The sequence below is a fragment of the Notamacropus eugenii genome, chromosome 2 (genome assembly GCF_028372415.1).
Source record: "Notamacropus eugenii isolate mMacEug1 chromosome 2, mMacEug1.pri_v2, whole genome shotgun sequence".
Classification (NCBI taxonomy): domain Eukaryota; kingdom Metazoa; phylum Chordata; class Mammalia; order Diprotodontia; family Macropodidae; genus Notamacropus; species Notamacropus eugenii.
Window position 1 is genome coordinate 375,829,293 of NC_092873.1, and position 13,205 is coordinate 375,842,497.

At 40.2% G+C, this 13,205-nt stretch overlaps 1 protein-coding gene across 7 annotated transcripts in view; it reads right to left on the reverse strand.

Annotated features, from left to right (window-relative positions):
- ACACA (acetyl-CoA carboxylase alpha) overlaps nt 1-13,205 on the reverse strand; it is a 268,158-nt gene that overhangs the window by 24,147 nt on the left and 230,806 nt on the right. For all 7 annotated transcript variants that reach the window (XM_072646950.1, XM_072646948.1, XM_072646949.1 and 4 more), the window contains 4 exons: nt 12,433-12,529; nt 9,190-9,286; nt 8,309-8,444; nt 1,901-2,078 (listed from right to left, as the gene is read on the reverse strand). In XM_072646950.1, coding sequence (XP_072503051.1) covers nt 1,901-2,078; nt 8,309-8,444; nt 9,190-9,286; nt 12,433-12,529 — 508 coding nt within the window. The remainder of the gene's footprint in view (nt 1-1,900; nt 2,079-8,308; nt 8,445-9,189; nt 9,287-12,432; nt 12,530-13,205) is intronic.

Here is a 13,205-nt window from a genome sequence, read left to right on the forward strand (position 1 = left end):
GAAATTTTAAGAAAGAGAAAACGGACTCTTGCTGGTCACAATGTGTGGATCAGGAAATGAAATTCTTCATGGTTCTACCCACCCATGGGTTACCAAAATAACCTTACAAAGAAAGACAGGCACAAGAGAAACGTATCGGAGCAAAGTATGAAAAAGGACTGGCAAAAAGAAATTAAATGATTCTCATTATTGGGCCAGCTCCACTCCCAACTCCAAGGAAGAAAAAAGCATATCCCACCACCTATTGTGGACAAGGGCCATAAGAATAAGAATGCTAATTTCCTAAACTAAAAATGAAACCACATATGTATGTGTGTGTATGTATATATATGTGTACACACAGGCACACAGAAGCATTGTGACAAGGGACCAAGATGCACTTAAACTGTATAAGAAGGCTTCGGTGCTAAGCAGTTTGCACACAGAAAGAAGGAAAAGGAAACCCTAAGAGCTCTCCTATGTAGAGCCTGCTGGGGCCCTGATCAGACAGGGCTAGGGCCAGCAGCAGGTAAAGCCACGGGGTTGCTGCTATGACAATGCACCAAAGGGAACACGCTGTGCTTTAGGAGCACATTTAGGATTAGGCTACCTATTACAAAACTCAACAGACTGAGACCTAAATATTCCAGACAACTTGTCTGAGGTTCAACATGAAATTGGGGTCAAAGTCAGGATTTTAAGTACAGACACTTCTCAGTTTATGGAAGTGGTCAGCAGACCTCTACATAAAGTGATTTTTACATAAGTAAAGTGATTTTTACATAATGTGAATTTGCCTGTGGATGTGGGGAAGGGAGGGAGCTGGCACACACACAGTTCAAGGACACATGAGGGCTAAGAAAGAGAGGCAAATGCAAGAGAAAAAACACACAGGGGCTGGGGACAGACATCTAGTTTCCAAGCAAGGACAACAGAAGACAGGAGCTGGACACATGGGCAGAACAGCCAAAGGTCTCTTTTGATGCCAGAGGTCTCAAACCAAGAACCTGGATCCTGCTATGTATCCATTCCTCTGCTTTTACTTGGAAAGGTTTTGTTTTAAGGGCTTGAGGTTTTTTTTTTGGTGGCAGGGCAATAGACCTCAAAACATCAAGCACAGTGGCAGAAACAGTACTGCACAGTAAAGCTATTTTTTGGAATGTAGATTTTTCTTTTGGAATTCTTTACATAAAGTTAAATTTGTGTAATACGAATTTAAATAAAGTAAAAACTCTGTAAATCCTGAAATAGGGGATCTTGACCTTCGAGTGTTCTGATGCTTTGGAAGTTAAGGCTATACTCATAAATTCTCAAGGAAGAGTTTTAAAGTAAAGAAACAGTTTTGGGGACTTTGGGGAGAATGGAGAAAAGTCAATGTTTCTATGCTTAGCAAATTTTCAGGACAGTAGGGAACTATAGGCAGAACAGATTTTGCTGAAGAGCCTGGATTTCAGGTCAGAATACCTAGATTGAAATCCTAACTTTGCCAGTGACCAGCTGAGTGATCCTGGTCTTATTATTTAATCCCATCCCCCCACCCTCAGCTTTCTAATCTGTAAAATGAAAAGATTTTACTAGATGTTTTTAAAGTTTCTTGCAACTCCCAAAATTCTATGAAATTTAATTTCCCAAAAGGATCAGGATGCTTTCTCCCACTCATCCAGGTGTTAGAAATTCAATCTTTAAGGAGTTTGGAAGTCCCAGTCAGAGTTTACTAGTTTTCAGTAATAGGATACAGGGAACAAGAAGCTCTTGAGCAGTCAGAAGGAAGGTGAAGAGAAGACTTCAGAGCTTAGTCAAGGGCTTGGAATGAGGAAAATCATGCTAAGAATCAACATCCAGCAGTTGTGTTACATCTAAGTATTCTTTATGAAGACAAAGGCCTCTAAAACATGGCCAATGAGAAATAGGGAAGAGGTACCTGCTTTCCCGATCAGCATACATTTCCATGTGCCGGGGGTTAATGGTGGGATCAATAACAACCCAGGACCCTCCCCGGAGCTCAGCCTGGGGAGGGATGTAAACCATCACTGGTTGAGAGCATTCACGCAAACCATCCACAATGTAAGCACCAAACTTCAAGACCTGGTCGTACATGTCTGTGAAAGATTAAAAGAAAAAAAAAGTTAGAAACCAAACCACTTACTCTCAAAGCATCATTATGTCAAACAACTACCTTTCCTAGAACATTTAAACATATAAAGGGGTAGAAATAGGAAAACCATAACTTAACTCCTGCCTCTGACACTTAATAGTTGTGTGACCATGGCCAAATCATCTAATTATCTTCACAATAACTGAGGACTCACTTTAAGACTATACAAGTTAGAGATGAGCCCTTCATCTGCATTTGTGGAAGATGTTCCACACTGGTAGTCCTTTATACTGAGCAAACATGGGCCCAAAAAAAGGGTATGCAGGGAGAAATGATTCTCATACAGAATGTTCAAAGTCCACCTCCTGTAGGAAGTCTTCTTGATTGCTTGTTTACCGTGTATCCTCTCCAGACTTCTATGATGCAAAAGACAGTTTGTACAGTCTTAACATGTTTTTTCATATGGTGTTTATAACTTGTTTCGTTTTCATCTACATGTGATATTTTATCTTTTCTAGCATAATATAAGTTTCCTGAAAACTAGGATTTAATCTTCTATTCTGTATCCAAAAGCTCATAGATTTGGAACTGGAAGGACTTCAGAGGTCACGTAGCCCAACACCAGCATTTTACAGATAAGAAAACTGAAGCTCTGATAAGTTAAACATTTACCCAAGGTCACACAGGCACTAAGTGGCAAAGCCAGGGTTCAAATCCTGACTCCAGAGCTAACAGTTTCCAATTCATCAGTGCCTGAAGTGTTAGAGCAAAATGCTTTGACAGTCTACCATCCTACTTGTCAATGTGCACTTTGGAACATCAACTCCTAAAATGTGATTAACACCAAAGTATTTACATTTGCATTTTGTTCTGGAGAATATGAACTTTAACCCTTGAAAAATGCTTCCTGGAAAAGTTACAGTCTTAAGGGGACAGTCAGATTGACTGTCCTTCCTTACTTTGTAAAGGAGAAAACAGTGGGACCTGCCCAAGGTCCCAGAGGCTTAAGTTCAAAGCAGAAGGCAAAAAGGGCTCCTGGTAGGAGAATAAAGTATGACCTTGGAAATGAAGGTCAGTCTTTTGTAGTTGAACATTTTATGGACTTTTCTTCATTTCCCAGTTCACTGAAGTCTAAACGCCACTTAAGTTTCAGTTTTATGATTCCAGATGTTGGGCTGTATATGTCAGAGGTAACATTTTAAGAGAAAAACACCAGGTCTTTTCAGATTACCAAGTAATGGAAACAACGGACTTCTTTACAGAGACAAAAATCTGGGTTTGGAATGAACAAGAACTACTGAAATTCTGTTATAAAGGGATATTCTAAAGGAATTTTAAAAGCACGCAAAACATGGCTCATTATGATTAACTGGCAATTTAAGGTATGTCCCTCAGTATGCACACATACTCTCAAGCCACTTCCCTGCAAAACACTACCCTTCTTTCCTTTTCATCAGTCAAGTTTTTGAAGATTCAGGGAAATTCACATCCTCTTCATCATTCTAAGCAGTCTCAGTGAGAGACTACTCTCTATGTGGAACTCTATATGTATACATGGTCAGAGAGAAGACAATTGTTTGCAGAAGGAAGAAAAGATTCAAAAAATTTATTGCTAATTATACAACTGCTGTATTATGAAGAGCTACAAATAAAGTACTTTAAGTACTTTACACTAATTCTGTGGTTATGAAAATAATTGCTTGATTCAAATTATTTTAAGTAAATTAATTCTTTAGTAGATATTTCTGCTAGTGCTATATCATAAAATAATTGTGTAATTAGCATTACATTTGTCAGTGCTGCCAAGAGTATATCCCTAGAAAACCAGAAAAGAGTGGTCCTTAATGGTATCAATGGAGAAAGGAAAGAGAAGACAGGACTCAAGGGAGAGAAGAAGAAAAGAAAAACAGTGGGACAGAATATATTTGTCTGTGTGGGGGAAAGAGGGGAGAGAGGTGTGTGCACACACGCATACACAGAGACACACACACATTTGCCCAGAGGATCTTAATGCTAGGCAAGACAATGGATTGGAGCTATCGTCTGTATTACACTGGATACTATGGTTAAATAAAATGATACCATCAAGGCCAGGAAGCAGCCCTGGATAATCAAGAATGGTACTGACAACCATGCTTCCTATGCCAAGGACCAGTGGCAATTCTTTATCCAGCGCCACGTGAGTTCTTTCCAAGACCCAGAATTGCTAAGTTACTGTGAGAAAATAGCAACTGAAGCCCTCCGAGTAAGTCTACCAAAGCTGGAGACCTTGTACCTGATGCCTGTGCTATGTGTTTGACAGAGAGCCACAAGTGTTACGCAGTCTGACACTAAACCATTGCTGCAGACTGGGAGAGATTTGGCCTTGTTTAAGCAAAGCCACCATTTTGAAAACCAAAGATTTTAAAATACAGGTCAAGAAGCAGTAAACAAATAACATACACACACACACACGCACACACACACACATAGAGAGAGGGGGGAAGGGAGAGGGGGAGGGGGGAAAGGGGGGAGACAGACAGACAGACAGACAGACAGACAGACAGACAGACAGACAGACATGCCTAAAATCCTTCCACTCTAGAGTACACATTTAAGAGTTGGAGCAAATGCACAGCAAAGAGGGATCCCCAAGGATCTTGGCTGGCAACTCAGTCTGCCAAATTTTTAAAGCTACATTCAAGCCTTTAAACCTCATGCTCTGGGGGAGAAAAGTAGATGGATGTTCCCCCAAAGACACAGGAATTCCATAAGCTCTGGTACACCGCACAGAGAACAGCCATATTCCCTACATGACTCTCACCTTCAGTCTTTTCAGTGTCAAGGTATACACTTGCCTAAAGTCTTCACAGTGATACCATACACATTAAACAAAGGAAAGAGGTGACCAGCATCTTTCTGTGTTTCCACAGTGCCCCACATTTTGAAAACAGAATAGATTTCATTGGTCTGGGCTGGATTATCAGCAAGACACTGAAGGCAAGTATCAAGCGTACACAAGCTGCATACACATAACATTCCTCATGAGCCTGTTAAGGGTGGCCAGTACGGTATTTCAACATCCAAGTAATCAGAGATTTAAAACAAGCTTTCATTCCAGTTAAAGTTTTCAATAAACATTTTTTTATTGTTATTTATAACCTGTCCCAGGAAAAAATAATAAGTATAACATGAAAAGCCAAGTGAGAGTGACCCTGTAGCACCAGCAGTGAAGCAGCTTAATATCACTGGGATTTGCATCCTATCAAACTATTCATGCTGAGGCTGGGACCCTGGTGCTAATTTCTAGTAAATTTCACGCTTGATGTCTCCCTGTTGTGGGTCATTGCCGGTTCGTCTAAATAAACTGCTTCCAAATGGCTCTTCCATCTAAATATTCAGTCAGTTTTTATAATTTAATTTTGCATTATGCTGAATAGCCTTCCGGCCAGATAGAGCTCATTGAAAAAAAAAGCCCCAATACCATCTTGATATGCTTTTATTTATTTATTTATATTTTTACTGCTTGAATTAGACCTCCTAGGCCGACTAGTAAAGAGTTTTTTTTTCCCTCCACTAATGTCAATTTTCAGCATAGCAAGAGCTGTCTCTAATCTTTTCCTACTCATTACACACAATTTTGGAGTCATTTTACCCACAGTGCAGTCGGCTCCTGGCTGTGTGTTTGTGTGCACTGAGGGATGGCATAATTGTTTATTTTCCCTCCCTGTATAATCCCCAGCCAGTATTGAAACCAAAACTGCAAACATCTCCCCAAGGGACATGGAGAGTGACAAGAGGCTTTTTGCCTAGGTCTCCTTACATGAGATAATATGGAGAAAACATCCTATCCTGTATGTAAATATAAAAGGTGCCATTCTTCCCCTAACTACACCTACCTTGCTCTCCACCCTCCACTCCTGCACCTTCCCCTAAAGCTTACTTGTAACAAGTGATGTGGAAATGCAAACAGCAGTGCTTCCATTGTAAGGCTCCAGCTCCAGCTCCAATTGATGGTTCTGAAACCAAACTCCAGAAGACAAGAGTTGGCCTCTGCCTATCCTAGACCAATATCTCACTTCTAGATCCTGAACATCTTGTCTATGTAACTAAAGTAAGCTGTTCATCAGCAAAGGTGAGACATACCCACAAGACATTATCACACTGATAAACATGTTGAGAAGGAGAGGGTAGGAGGTAGGGATTAATTAATTTCAAAGGGATTTGGATTCACATTAGGACTGTTCAACTGTAGAACTATGTTTTAAAAATCATGCCAACTATGCTAGGGCAGATAGTCCAAGCTGGGAGCTGGCCAAAGCTCAAAGCAAAGAATGAGAATCTGCCCACAAGTGGCACACTGGCATGAACTGAGGTTATTTACTAACACTTGAACAGTATCACTGAGACTGACCAGAACAAGCTTCATCAGATGTCAGAAAAAGTAAATTCTACAACCCCCAAAGGTGACTTCCATTCACAGTGACACAGTCAATACTTAACATGTGCCAGGTATTAACACAGGTTCTAGGGAATCCTGTCACACAGTACTTTAATCCAATATCCTGATCAGTCCTAAAAATTCATGCTCAACAAGCTGAAGATTATGGTTAAAAAGAATGGTGGTCCAGCACTCAAGCAACATCCTTGACTTATCCCAGTTTATGTGTCGATTTATTTTATCTGTTGGATTGGGGAACACTATCTCTCTTCAGGGCGGGGGTCAGTGAGGACAAATGAATTACCTCAGAGATCAGGCCTCCCTAAGAGAAGCACAGGGCAGAAATGTGCCAACAACATGCTGCCTTCTGCCTCACTGGCACAACTTGCTTCTGCTTTCCACTTGGCCTTGTTCTTGAGAACTGGCTTTCAGTTGTGTTTCATTTGAACTCATGCATACACTGCATGCGGCCTCTGTTCTCAAACTACTCTCTGCAGACGTCATAGTTCCTCATAATTAAATTAAGTACTGACTAGTCTATGTACTTACCTTGTGTCCTGCATGTCTTCTACATAGGTATTAGGCCCATAATCCTCCCTAGACTGAAGGCCATCTATTTTCTCTCGATATTCATCTTTACCATCACATCCCATCTAGTCATCCACTCAAGACCATCTTGCCATTTACTTGTTGCCACTGCCTGGATTTTCAGCAATTACTTGGCCCAGTACTCTATACAAAGGACGTGGATCTCCAGAATCCATGCCCCAAGTTGTGAGGGAAGTAAATCTACTTTGCTTTGGAATGCCCTTCTTGGGGCCCAGCCACTTGACTGATGGCTGAATGGGTACAAACCATTATATCTAGTTGGCCCCAGAACATAGACCCATGCTTTACCTTCACATCCCAATTCAGTCACCCACTCAGGTCACCTTGTCACCTGCCTGCTCTATCCTCCTTCCCAGCCTCTTGCTTTGGGTATAGTAGTGAATCAATCAAACTACTGATTCTGGAAAGGTCATATAAACCAACTGCCATAAACACTGACGCAACATCTCTATGACTCCTCAGATTCAAGCTTGCTTTCCTGCCCTCCATTCCTTCTAAGTATTAACTTCTCCTATTAGAATGTAATCTCCTTAAGGGAAGGACAATCTTCTTTTTCATATTTATATTCCCAGCACTTAGTACAATCCCTGCAATATTCAAGTATTTAATAAAAATGTTTTCTCTTCCATACATGCAAGCATGTAATTTATTCATTAGTAGAATGCTCTTTATCCTATGGACACTCAGAAAAGGGTGGTATTGGTCAGTTATGGAATAATCAACTCCCACAGAAGGACAGAAGAGAAATCGTTCTTTCCACTGAAGGACAGTTTTAACTGGAGTCACAGACCCAGAGTTGTGGTGAGAGAATTATGGAAACATCACAATTTGCCACAAAGAGTGTCCCTTAGTATGGAATCTGTTTAATTCTTCCAATTAAGAATCTATCTTTCACCATTATTCAGAACCTTAATGGGATAACTTTACCAAGGTACACTTTTGGAGGGGAAGGAACAGAGTATAATAAATTCTTTTAGTGTCAAGTAAAGGTATACTACACTATTTGAAATGCAACTGTGAAAACTGAACTCAAAGCTACAGCAACATCAGACATACTCACAACGTCCTCAGTGAGTATTCTTCAAAGTTCACATGGAGCTAGCTATACAACACACTGCCATTTTTCTGCCCTTTCCCTGCCTTCATTCTCCTCAAGCATGTGAAGGCCCTCTGGCAAGAGTCAGAGCATCGGTAAAGGAGATCACCTTTCATTCCACCAGAGAAGCCTCTCCAGTTGGCAAAGACCATGAGGGGAAGTCCCTCCCGGTTGAAGTCCTTGATAGCTTGATAGGTCTTAAATGCAGAGTCTGGAAACCAAACTTGTCCTGCCTGTTGAATTATCTGTTGGGAAAAGTTAAAGAGGGAAATATTATTAAGAACACTGTTTGAGGGGGAGAGTTTCTTTAAGGTGAACCAGGCTTTACTGATGAAAAAAGAGATTTGGAATCCTATATCCCATAAAATCAAGGACCTTACTTCTCTAAGTTATTTCCACACAACAACCCTGTGAGGTAGTCAGGTAAACTATTATTGATCTTTATCAGGCAGAAAAAGAGACTAGGAGAGGTCCCGTAACTTGTCCCAAGTCACACAGCAGATAAGCACCATAGCTAAGATTCAAACCCAAAGTTTCTTGTTTTCTGCTAAGTTCCATACTCTAGTATACAGAACAATGTTGAAGCCCCCACCCACTCCTGTTCAAAGTTCTCAATCTTTCCCTGTGTAGTAGGTAGTGGATGGGGCAGAATCCTTGAAGAATCTGACTTACGTAAACCCTCCACACATATACATCAATGTAGCCTGTGACTCTTCAGAGTGTCATGAGCACAGCCATGGACTATTTGTTGGCATGTACTACAGTAGATCAGAAATACCATAAATGTCTGATTTTTCAGACACAAGATAACCTGTGATTCATTTAGCCTCATCATCCAGACTACTAGTAATCTTGAACATCAAAGGGCCCCAACTTTTCTCCTCTAATAAAACTGGTAGTCTACAAAGTCTCCATTATGGTCATAGGCTCTACAGAAGATTTTAAGCAGTCCTTCACATAGACACTCAATGTGCCCCAGAGGCAACCTACCTTGGCTTCAGAGTCCAGGTTGGCAGGATCAGCTGGGATACTGAGCTCCACTGTTCTGGTCTCTACAGCAACAACTCCTACAGGTATACCTCCTAGCCTGAAAACAGATGAGGCACAGAGGAATTCAGATGTTATCTTTCTGTAACTAGTCATTTACTTTTCAATCCCACACCAAAAAAGGGTGGGGGATGGAGAAAAGAAGAGGATAGTGTGGAAAGAGAAACAAATAATGCTAAAGGAGAGGGAAGAGAAAATCTGGGTTTTTTAGGGACCACATTTGTGGCCTAGATTCAATACCAAACAGACATCATGAGAAATAACTAGAGGGAACACAGAAAGGCCACAGAGTTTTTGGAAACACCCATATCACCCCAAAGTTAACCACAGCAAACAGCATCAAGAGACTACCACCCAATTACAGAAAAGCAGAACAGAACATTAGTGTTCTGGGGGAGACGAAGCAATAGACAAACCAGGTTCATCCTAAGAGCTATGCACTAAATGATCTCTAAGGTCTTGTCTAGTTCTAAAGTTATAATCCCCTGTAGTTTTGCGTTAAGAGTGTTTTCTTCAATCAGAATAAATCTGGATTCACAGGACAGATGAGAGTGTATGTATAGGGACCATATGTATAGGAAGGTAGCAAAAAAGAAAGAAGCAGTTAAAAAACCTTTAACTTCTTCCACTTGAAATGAGTGGCAGATGTAACTGCCAGAGACTGAGAATCTTGGTAACACAAGATACATCTCCAGGTTTACATGGGAAGATTAATTTAAAATGTCTGAACAGAACTCCAAAGTCCCTGTAGCCTCTTTGTATCTCTCCAACTTGATCCTACTCACAAAGATTATCTGGTGAAAACCCAAGAATGACATCGTAGGGGAACAGAGAGATATGATCCTACAGTAGAAAAAGAACTTTGAAGTCCCAAGATGTAGTTCAATTTTAGCTTCATTCCGTAGGGGTAAGGCTGGAATGTATTAGTTTTTCAATCCCCACAGACAGTCCATTGCAAACTTTCTCAGGAAGGGTTCTGGCCATTACAGTGGCTAGTAGAAATAGATTTCCTGTTATCCCAAAAGACCTGTTGGGGACTAGGTAGGGACCACTCAACCATCCCTCCCCCATCACCTGCCTGTACCAAATAAGATGCAAAGCACTCCAGACATCCCAGACAACGAGCAGGAGGTACACAGGAGGGTTTGGAAATATTCCTATTCCCAATGATTAACAATCCAACTGGAAACTTGTAATTGCAAAAGCCACCCTAAATCGGTAACTTATAACTTATATATTAGGGCCCATGTGACCTAATAAAGAACATCTTTATCCGAGTATTACAGTTATTTATTGAACTTGAAAACAGCTCAGAACAACTTCTGTTTTCCATTATACTTCATATAAATTTTATCAGGCTAGCACATGAAGATGCTACATCTTGTTTTATAGTGTGTCCCTGGACAAGGTGCCATGGAATAATAAAAGACAATTTACAGCCAATAGCACACATATTCCAAACATACATACCAAAGATGAGTTTTGGCAGCACTTACAGTAACAATCCCAGAAGAATACATTTATATTTGTTTTTTGAAATGCCATTGCTTTTGAAAGAAGTAAGCTCCATTTGTTTTTTTTATATACTTGTGTGTGTGTGCATGTGCATGTAACACAATGAAGCTCAGAACTTGTCAAATATAAAGAAAAAGTGTCAGGTTAGGGATAGCTATAAACATGAGTACAAACAAGAGCTAAATGTTCTCTCAATATGTTTGCTCTAAGGGAAAATTCTGTGGTTTTCTTCAAACATAATAAAATAGATGAAGCCTTATTATCTGCTTCCTATGGGAAGACCTCAAAGCCCTTTACACTGACTGACAGGATCTTGGGGTTTAACATCTGTATATTTTCTCTCTAGAGAGGAAGACTGCAGCAGAGTAGTTAAACTTGCTTGGGCTCACAAGAAGTTGGTGACATAGTGATGGTCAAAATCTACACGCTGGGTTCTTGAGGCAGATTTGGGAAGATGGTAAGAAGAACTAGTTGGTTTCATTTCTGTGTCTCTCTTTTTTCTCTTTGGTATAATTTTCAATAGACATTTTTAAATGATTTAACTGGGCTGCAAACACCTGTTTGCCACGATGAGATAGTAGACTTTAAGAAAATCTGGAGTCCTGTCACTGTGAGCTTCAGCATTCTCTGTAACCAGCCCTGAGTCCTTCAAATTCAATACACAAGACCCTATCTATGAGACTCACCATCAGACAGCTCCTTGTTGCTACCAAAATGAGCACTGCCTTGCGAGGCTGAGGGAACTGCAAAACCTAGAGTTATTTTCAAGGTTGGAATCTAAATCTCAAGACAATGTGGCATGTTGGAGAATCTCAAGCAGATGCCACTTTCCACAAAGATAAGGAAAAATGATTGCTCCTAAGAGAACGGTGAGCGCCAGATGCTGGTCCCCAGGGCAGTATGTCTCAGCAGTGCAGAACTAGATTAAGATCAGGCTTGGCAGGTGCTACAGGGAGCACTGCAGATTACTCCATGCAGGGAATATTGTTAAGAGAATCTCTCCTTAGACTGGGTATTAAAATTTAATAGAAACTTCAATTTCCCACTTCAGAAAAGTAGGTATTCCCCCAACCTATAGCTTCTTGCACTCCAGTTTTTGTTAAACTTTTTTAAAGAAGTCAAATCTGATTATGGAGCCACATAATGAGGTTACTTTGTAAATAATCTTCATGCCACTAAAGAGATTTCTCCCAGGGTCAATAAAGCTACAGGCATTTAATTCACCTGTTGCCTTCTGTGTTCTCTTTCTTTTTCGTCCAATGAGGGGCCTCTGTTTCCAAGATCACTATCAGAAGCAAAAGTTTCATCTGGATTACACAAGAAATGTCCGTAGGGAACCAATGCTCAGTTAGGCTACCTGGTGTAAGACTATGAATCAGAAAGTTTAGAGCTAGGGTTCTTAAATGAGGTCCATAGTCAGATTTGCAATGAGCTGTGTCTGTGAACTCAGAAGGGGAAAAAACGACATCTTTATTTTCTCTAACCTCTAAATGAAACTTAGCAATTCAATCAATTATTTAATAAGAGTTCTGGGAAGGGGTTCATAGGTTTCACCAGCCTGACCAAGGGATCCAGGACACACAAAAAGCCTTAGATAAAAATAGAAGTGTCAGCCAAGAGCTTTGGTACAGGAAGGTTTTTGTTCTTATTACCAAGCAACATAAGTCTTACCGAGCTCTACCAACCACAACTGTCTGTGCCCAAGGCTGCATGATCTCGGAGAAGGAACCATAGTCAAAGAATCCACTCAGCCACTGACCTTTCTGAGCTATAGGAAGAAGATGACAGAACAATCAGAAGAGATAAAAAAAAATCCACCAAAAATTCCAACACAAGAATTTAAAGATTGGATTTTGAGTTTGCCTTTTAGGTTTCATTTGAAAAAATAAATTATAATACATGTGAGCATTAGGCTGCTGAACGTTCATCTGCCTTCAGACATCATCTCCTATTTCATTTGCTAGTCTGCATAAAGAGAGTCATTTATCAGCAGAGGCATCATTTATTGTTAAACGATGGGGTTCAGATAGCAGAGAGAGTTTGCATGCTTTTAAATAAATAACTTGGCTTTTTTTCAAGACACCACAAACATTTGTCAAAAGGCAGCCAAGTCATTAAATATGTTTTCAAAATGCCTATTTCTATTTTAAAACCTAGGTTACAATTTTAAGTTCACTGATTTTTTTTAACGGAAAGCTGAAGATGGTCACTTATAAGCATAAATGATCAGATGGTGTCTGAACACAAGATAGTGAATTTGGGGAGAAAAGGGGGAAGGTCAAATTACCTAGAAGAATTTATTCACTTTATTTACAGCCAACAATGTGTATCCGATCTACAGCAAAGGACCATTTCTACTTCCTGCTTGCTGACTGACAGGAAAAATATAATACCCAATGAGCACATTTAATGCCAGTATTGCTTCCAGAACTTTCACTTCCCCT